At 45.6% G+C, this 9222-nt stretch overlaps 1 protein-coding gene across 1 annotated transcript in view; it reads left to right on the top strand.

The window, feature by feature from the left end:
* The first annotated feature begins 235 nt into the window (after positions 1–235).
* LOC109238773 (cationic amino acid transporter 4, vacuolar-like) overlaps positions 236–9222 on the top strand; it is a 36203-nt gene continuing 27216 nt past the window's right edge. The window contains exons 1-3 of the mRNA XM_019405250.1: positions 236–379; positions 707–887; positions 1423–1542. Coding sequence (XP_019260795.1) covers positions 236–379; positions 707–887; positions 1423–1542 — 445 coding nt within the window. The remainder of the gene's footprint in view (positions 380–706; positions 888–1422; positions 1543–9222) is intronic.

Genomic DNA, 9222 nt, shown 5'->3' with positions numbered 1-9222 from the left:
AATAATTTGAAGGATAATTATTGAATGTTTATACAATAAAAATGCAGAAATGAATTAATTTAGGGCTTCTAAAAATAATGGAAAATTATGTAAAATGCTTGTATAGGTTTATAAACTAAATAATGATGCAAATATAATATTTTAAAAGTATATATATACAATTAAAAAATATGAGGGAAAAATTGGGTAACAACAATGTCTGGGAGACTCGCAGTGCAGAGAGTGGTCAGTAGGCATGGGCGCCGGCTTCAAAACCGAAGTGGAAGATGTGGCAGGAACTGCAGTGGAAGCTGTGGATGATGGTGGAGGCATGGCTGCAGCACTGGAGGAAGGCTCGGCTGACGTGGATGGAACATCATATGTCTCAACAACTACCATGGTTGGCTTATCAGACTAGCCTGTGGTGGTAGAAGGATGAACTTTCCTTTTCGGGTTGTTCGCATACATAAGTGAGTACCAAGATAAAGGCTTCTTCGACTTCACCTTTGTATCAAAATCCCTTGGCTCTACCCTCGCACCCGTAAGATACTCTGTAATGGTGTTGGGATACGGGTAGGACGAGTCAACTTGCCAGGCGATCACTGAGATATTGGTCGACATCACGACACCCACATTGATAGGGTACCCGGCCATAATAGAAGCAACCAAGACTGCCCGAGGAATCGGCAGGTGAGTCTTATTTTGACTTGGGTCCAGTCTGCTGCAGACAAAGGATTGCTACCCTTTTGCCTCGAAGCTCAGTGTGCTCCGATGGATAGGAACCCCAGTGGCGACCCATGGTGGTGGTGGTCTTGGTGCTGTTAGAATCTTCACTAACCAAGGACGGATTGCATCTCCCAAGCACACTTTTCCATGTATTCTTTCGGCTCGACACCATCAAAGCCCAAGTATGTGTTGAGTGTGTGCTGTTCAAATCGCACCTTGAGGTTACACACTTTTGTCACCTTTGTCCCCTTTTTGATATACGCCACATTGGCATAGAATTCCTGAACAAGATACTCATTGGCATCCACTACACTCTGAGTAAACCACATCCACCATTTGCATTCTCTGAATTGTCTTAGCACAACGGGTTATACCTCTCCAAATTTGTCAGTAAGATCTGTCGCTCAAGGGCTAGCGACCTCGCCGGCCACCATGTGCAGAAGCTAGTGAAAGCTACCAGGCTGACAAATCGGTCCTCCCAGACCTCTTTCTTCTTTGTTCTTTCAAGGTCGGCAGTTGCAACATCTCCCCTTCTACCATCATCGGGGATGTCCTGAATGGTTGTATCTTGTGTCATAAGGACTGGTGCAACTGAAGGCTCAGAAGCTTGACTAGCACTTTCTAATCCCTCGGAAGTGTTGTGAAGTGAGGACGGCTTGTCCCTGAGTTGGAATCTCCCCCGTGGCCTTGCCTGTAATACCGGTTGTTCCTGAACAGAGGCTGAGTTGCCCTCTGATACGTCCCTAGACAGCGCATATGAGCTCGTCTCGAAGAGGTCTGCACCTCTTTCTCTCACAAGTGTTGTCTTTTTTCCGATTTCCTTTTGTTGGGAAAGAGGTAAGTCTCTCTTGCCTTGTCCCCGAGAAGGTTCACCCCTCCCTTTAGATGTGTCACATTGTCACGCCCCCTTCTTTCCTCCTCGCGGAGAACGTCCGGGTTTCGACATTTCATGGGGGAACAACTCTTTTCCTTTTGGGAATTGGGTGTTTGAAGAGTCTCCACCTAATGGATTAAGGTGCGTTAGGGAACCTAGAGTAATTAACTCATGAAACTAGTTTGCATTACCAGAGATTAGGGTAAAGGCCCGAAATAATCTTGAGGGGAAGGTGTTAGGCACCCCTCGCGGTCCACAACGGTGGGTCCCGACCGAACTTATATGAATCAGTCATTTAGAACAAGTAAACAGTTCACCACGTATTTGCAAATAAGGGCATATTTTTATATTCTAAATACAGAGACAATTCAGGTAATGGGAGCAAAAGAGAAACTTGAACAATTTGCACATGTATATGTAAAGAGAAGAAAGTTTATAAAATTTAAACACATATGGAATTGGGAAAAGGGGGTCCTAGGTTGGTTAGCCTACAGGATCATACCCACACAATGCCCGGTAATCACTCCTCAATGAGGGGCTACACATGGCATTTGCGCATAGTCATCATATCCTTACTACCCAATTCCTTCCCCTTTGGTCATGGCCTAAAACGTTCTAGCAACCTTGAGAGATATCCTATGCGTGCACTACCCGTCCCTTCCTTGTGGCCTTGGAGGTATTTAGGACCTCTAATTCAGGTAGTTCTAGACCATCCTAATGCACTTAAAGGAGAAAAATCTAGGCGTCAAACAAAACAATTAGGACTGCGCTGAAAGGAGAACAATTAAAGGCTCACATTTACCTCCACAAACATAGCAAACAAGTGCACGTCTTAAACACAGTTTCAGGTATTTAAAAGAAGCCCTATAACAGGATATCTAAGTGAGCAGAGAATATGCAGTATTGAGTTAGGACCAAAGCATGAAAGGCCTATTCAGTTTGCCTACTGATTTTAGACCTGTTGAATATGAGCAGTCTCAAATAACAAGGCAGAGTTTTATAGGTTTGCAGAATCTTAGTCGCCCTACGGGCTTGCCTAGTCGTGTAATAGTGATTTCCTATGAGCATGGTATCTAATCACTGATCAGGAATGCAGTAAAACATTAAGCAATTTTAAAAACGACAATTTGAGTCCTACAGGCATGCTTTCTAGTGATGTTGATTGAGTAGGCTAATTAATCTGATTCAGAACTTACAGGTGTGAGTTAAAGTTGGACATATTTTAGATCTTATAGGCATGGTTTCTATTAAAGCATAAGGCGAAACAAGCAGAATTTATTTGACCAAAGCGAAATTCCTATAGGCATGATTTCTATTAAGGCTGATTTAGACCCTATAGGCATGATTTCTAATTGTGAAAGTAAAGCAAGCAAGAATTTGTTTGAACCAAAGCAGATCCTATAGGCATATTATCTAACTAACACATCAAAATAAACCCTATAGGCATGTTATCTACCCAACCTTACCCACAATATACAACTCCTTCCCTTTTTCACTAGTCATCCCAATGTTTGTTTACAATTGATTATTACAGACCAAGAACTGAATAAATTACATAAAACACAATGTACATTAAACTACAGGGAGCCTGAAGCAGGCCCAAAGTAGTTTCCAAGCCCTCAGTAACCTCAAGTGCTCAAAGTTCCAAAGCCAATTTCATGTCTAGGTGTGTCAGAGTTCCCTAAGGACCTCAAGGATCCCGGGCAGTGCTCACACCCAGACCTTTCCAAATGAACTGATTTATGTGCAGTGTGGAAGGGCCATCCCTGATATGCCAGAGTTCAGAGAGATTTCAAGGGCCTCAAGGCAGTACACATACCAGAGGGGCAGGACTTAGTAATCTAAGAATAATGTGAGAGTGCATAATGATTTGAAAGAGTTTGGTAAACAGTAGCAAATAGGCCTTGGGGGGGGGGGGTAAAAGATTTTCTGAAATCAATACTAGTTAGGGTGGAAAACAGTTTGAGAAAACATGAAGAACATTTTGAGATCAGAGAGCAAGTCACAGAACACACAGTTTCAGAAACATTTTGGGAAAACAGACTTCACACAAGGAGAAAGGGGTAGGGGAAACATATGGATGCACCTTAGTGATAGCAAACCAATACGCAGATTCCTCAAGAAGTTGTGGAATTGAAAAGTTAGTTACAAATACATGCTGAGAACACATAGGTCTTCAATCATGACCAATACACAAACAATGTAGCTTGAACATACTAGTGAACAAATAAGATTCATGAAATTAGCTAAAGCAGGATTGGGCATGTTAAATAATATACTAGTTGTAATCTTTAACATAACCAAACTTACACATGCTGAATGATACAATAATTAGGCAGTGTAATCCAAGCATGATGATTACATATGGAGCACATGACAGTAGTGTCACGACCCTAGTTCACCAACCGTGAATATGTCATGACGGCACCTGGTCCCCATGACCAGGTAAGCCTAACATTTGCGGAAATATAATAATTGCAGAAAAATAGAGAAAATCAATTCAAATATCTAAAGGAAACTGTACTAAATGCCGTTTGGCAAGTACAACTCAATATCACAAGTCTAAAACAATTCCCAAAACCCGGAAACTCACGGGCAACACAGGCTACGGAAGTGTATAGTAAAGGTTCCAAACTCCAGAATTTCTAATAACCGAAAGAAGGAAAACTAAGTACTAAAGATAGAATAAGAGGGAGACTCGTCGGTCTGCGGACGCAGCAGATCTACCTCGAAGTCTCCGTAGTCCTCCTGTCTCACTGATAGTGCGCCTGCGTAGAGGTACCTGGATGATCTGCACATGAAAAACATGCGCAGGAAGGGCATGAGTACACCACAGCGGTACTCAGTAAGTGCCAAGCCTAACCTCGGTTGGGTAGTGATGAGGAAGGTCAGGGCCATACTGAGATAAAATATGGTAATAGCAATAACTAACAATATGATAATCTGACAGAAATAATAAATACAGCAGTGATATAAGACAGATTAAGCAAGGCAATAGCAAATACACAAGAACGGAACAACCACAGAATAAGTACAGCTCAACACCAATGGTAACAATGAGGATCTCCCAGGATACCGTCCTGTAGTCCTTTTCTCAACTGTCCAGTGGATCTCCCGGGATACCGTCCCGTAGTCCATCATATGTGTATATCCGAAGGATCTCCGGGGATACCGTCCCGTAGTCCAACTATCAATGTGCAGGGGGATCTATCGTGAATCTAACCCGCAGTCCCAAAGTAAAAGTGCAGGGGGATCTACCGGGAATCGAACCCGTAGTCCCAAAGTAAACAAACAACGGGGGGGGGGGAGCTACCGGAATCCCACATCCGTAGTCCCAATGTAAGTGCACAATCACAACCAGAAGGTACATGGAAACGAAGTACAAAAGACAAGCAACAGGTAGTACTGGCCTAGCATGCTTCACGTAGTACAGTTAAGGCAACTTAAGCAATTAGGCAAGTTAAATCAACTAAACATGCTTTCCTAATCTAGCACAAGTTATAATTGCAAGTAGAATAAAGGAAATATGAAAGGAACTCAATCGCAATATCTTAGGAAAAATCGGATTTCCAACAATTGGCTCAAGTACACGCCCGTCACCTCGCGTACAAGGCACTCAAATCAACAAGTAACAAATCCTAAGGGGAAAGGTCCCCCACACAAGGTCAGACAAGCCACTTAACTCGAATCGGCACCAAAATCAACTCGAAATCACACTTTTGCCGCGAGTATCCGACTCCAAATGGACCAAATCCAGTGATCTTCACTTCAACTCCCACTTATAATCGCCTTAAACCGAGCTCTCAATTGATTTTCGTAACTTATGAACTCAAACCCTCGAAATTTCAATTTCTGCCCAGGGATTTCCGCTTCTGCGGACAAGGGACCGCTTCTGCGGTCCCGCTTATGCGGAAAGTGAGCCGCTTCTGTGACTCTCACTAAACGACCACATCCGCTTCTGCGGTCCAGTCAACCGCTTATGCGGTTCCGCTTATGCGGATTATCCACCGCTTCTGCGGTTCCAACTAAAAGCCAAACGGCCGCATCTGCGGCTATTTCCTCGTAGATGCGAGGCCGCTCCTGCGGAATTTCCTCCGCATCTGCGATGCCTGGAAACTCTGCCCCAAACCGCTTCTGCGATGATCCAGCCGCTTATGCGGCTCCGCTTCTGCGGTTCCCAAGCCGCAGAAGCGAAAATACCAGAAGATGAAAAGAACCAGCTGCTGCAACACTTCAAAAATCTCCCCGTTAACCACCCGAAATCATCCCGAGGCCCCCGGGACCTCAACCAAAAGCACCAATACCACCTAATATCTTATTCAAACTTGTACCAATCCTTAAAACACCTAAAACAACACCGGAAGTCTGATTAAATCAAAGATTCAAGCCTAAGAACTTCAAATTCCAACAAAATACACTTTCGATCAAAAACCAAACCAACCTCGCCCGAATGACCTGAAATTTTGTACACACATCCCAAATGAGATGACGGAGCTACTTCAACTTCCGGAATTCCAATCCGACCCTCCGATCAAAAACTCGCTATCAGACCGGAAACTTCAAAAATTCAAACTTCGGCATTTCAATCCTAAATGAGCTACGAGCCTCCAAAATAATTCCGAACACGCTCCCAACCCCGAAATCACCTAACGGAGCTAACGGAACCATCAGATTTCCATTCCGAGGTCTTCTTCACACTGTTCCGATTAAGAACCATTTTTCAATTCTTAAGCTCTCATTTAGGGACTAAGTGTCCCAAAACACTCTGAATCCCAACACTGAACGTCCCGGCAAACCAAAATAGCAGAAATGAACTTAGGGGAAGCAGTTAATGGGGGATCGGGGCGTCAATTCCAAAAACGACCGGCCGGGTCGTTACATCCTCCTACACTTAAACATTCATTCGTCCTCGAACGAGCATAGAGAACATACCTGAAGAAGTGAAAAGATGAGGGTACTAGCTGCGCATATCCTGCTCGGTCTCCCAAGTCGCCTCCTCGGCCGGCTGACCCCGCCACTGAACCTTCACTGAAGCTATGTTCTTTGACCTCAACTTCCTGATCTGCCTGTCCAAAATAGCCACTGGCTCCTCAATATAGGATAGATCCTTGTCCAACTGGGCTGAACTAAAATCCAACACGTGCGACGGATCACCGCGATACCTCCGGAGCATCGAAACATGAAATACCGGATGAACTCCGGCCAAGCTGGGAGGTAAGGCAAGCTCATAAGCAACCTCCCCAACTCGCCTCAAGATCTCAAAAGGGCCAATAAACCTCGGACTCAGCTTCCCTTTCTTTCCAAACCTCATGACGCCCTTCATAGGCGAGACCCGAAGCAGAACCCGCTCACCAACCATATATGAAACATCACGAACCTTCCTGTCCGCGTAACTCTTCTGTCTAGACTGGGCTGTACGGAGTCTGTCCTGAATCACCTTGACCTTCTCCAATGCATCCTGAACCATCTCTGTACCCAATAGCCTGGCCTCACCCGGCTCAAACCAACCCACCAGAGATCTACACCTCCTGCCATATAAAGCCTCATACGGCGCCATCTGAATGCTGGACTGATAACTGTTGTTATAAGCAAACTCCGCCAATGGCAGGAAATGATCCCAAGACCCTCCAAACTCAATCACGCACGCACGGAGCATGTCCTCAAGAATTTGAATAGTGCGCTCGGACTGTCCGTCCGTCTGGGGGTGAAATGCTGTGCTCAACTCCATCCGAGTGCCTAACTCATGCTGCACAACTCTCCAGAACCGCGACGTAAACTGAGTACCTCTGTCCGAAATGATAAAAACTAGAATACCATGCAGACGGACGATCTCCCTAATATAAATCTCCGCCAATCGCTCCGATGAATAAGTGGTACACACAGGAATGAAATGAGAGGACTTGGTCAGCCGGTCCACAATAACCCAAATGGAATCAAACTTCTTCAAGGTCCGTGGAAGTCCAGATACAAAATCCATGATGATGCGCTCCCATTTCCACTCTGGAATCTCTACCTGCTGGAGCAACCCACCCGGGCGCTGGTGCTCATACTTCACCTGCTGGTAGTTGAGGCATCTAGACACATAACCAACTATATCCTTCTTCATTCGCTTCCACCAATAGTGTTGCCTCAGGTCCTGATACATCTTCGCGGCACCCGGATGGATGGAATACCGCGAACTATGGGCCTCTGCTAGAATCAACTCTCGAAGGCCATCAACATTGGGCACACAAATCCGGCCCTGCATCCTCATTACTCCATCATCTCCAATGGTCACATCTCTGGCATCCCCACGCTGGACCCTATCCTGAAGGACAAGCAAATGAGGGTCATCATATTGCCGCTCCCTGATACGGTCAAATAGGGAAGACCGGGAAACCACACAGGCTAGAACCCGACTGGGCTCCGAAAGATCTAATCTCACGAACTGGCTGGCTAAGGCCTGAACATCCATCGCCATAGGCCTCTCTGAAGCTGGTAAATATGCCAAACTCCCCAAACTCTCCGCTCGGCGACTCAAGGCATCCGCCACCACATTGGCCTTGCCCGGGTGATATAGGATAGTGATGTCATAATCCTTCAGCAGCTCTAACCACCTCCTCTGACGCATATTGAGATCCTTTTGCTTGAGCAAGTGCTGTAAACTCCAATGATCAGTATAGATCTCACAAGGCACACCATACAGGTAATGACGCCAGATCTTCAAGGCATGAACAATGGCAGCTAACTCAAGGTCGTGGACAGGGTAATTCTTTTCATGTACCTTCAACTGTCTGGACGCGTAGGCAATCACCCTACCGTCCTGCATCAACACTGCTCCAAGGCCAACTCTCGAGGCGTCACAATAGACAGTATAAGACCCCGAACCGGTAGGCAACATCAAGATAGGGGTTGTAGTCAAAGCTGTCTTGAGCCTTTGAAAGCTCACCTTACACTCCTTTGTCCACTGAAATGGGGCACCCTTCTGGGTCAATCTAGTCATAGGGGCAGCAATCGATGAAAATCCCTCCACGAAACGACGGTAGTAACCCGCCAAGCCAAGGAAACTGCAAATCTCAGTAGCTGAGGACGGCCTGGGCCAACTCTGCACGGCCTCTACCTTCCTCGGATCCACCCGAATACCCTCACTAGAAATCACATGGCCTAAGAATGCCACAGAACTCAGCCAAAACTCACATTTTGAGAACTTTGCATATAATTTCTTCTCCCTCAAGGTCTGAAGCACGGTCCTCAGGTGCTGCTCATGATCTTCCCGGCTCCGGGAATACACCAGAATATCATCAATAAAAACAATCACGAACGAGTCAAGATATGGCCTGAACACACTGTGCATCAAATGCATGAAAGCTGCAGGGGCATTGGTCAGCCCAAATGACATGACAAGGAACTCGTAATGGCCATATCGAGTCCTGAAGGCAGTCTTCGGGATATCTGGCTCCCGAATCTTCAACTGATGGTAACCTGAGCGCAAGTCAATCTTAGAGAACACCTGTGCGCCCTGAAGCTGGTCAAACAGATCATCAATGCGAGGCAAAGGATAACGGTTCTTCACTGTAACCTTGTTCAACTGGCGGTAGTCAATACACATGCGCATAGAACCATCCTTTTTCTTCACAAACAAAACAGGAGCACCCCACGGTGAA

This window comes from Nicotiana attenuata, unplaced genomic scaffold (genome assembly GCF_001879085.1).
Source record: "Nicotiana attenuata strain UT unplaced genomic scaffold, NIATTr2, whole genome shotgun sequence".
Classification (NCBI taxonomy): Eukaryota; Viridiplantae; Streptophyta; class Magnoliopsida; order Solanales; family Solanaceae; genus Nicotiana; species Nicotiana attenuata.
Note: the sequence above shows the minus strand (reverse complement) of the source record. Positions and strands in the feature narration are given on the sequence as shown.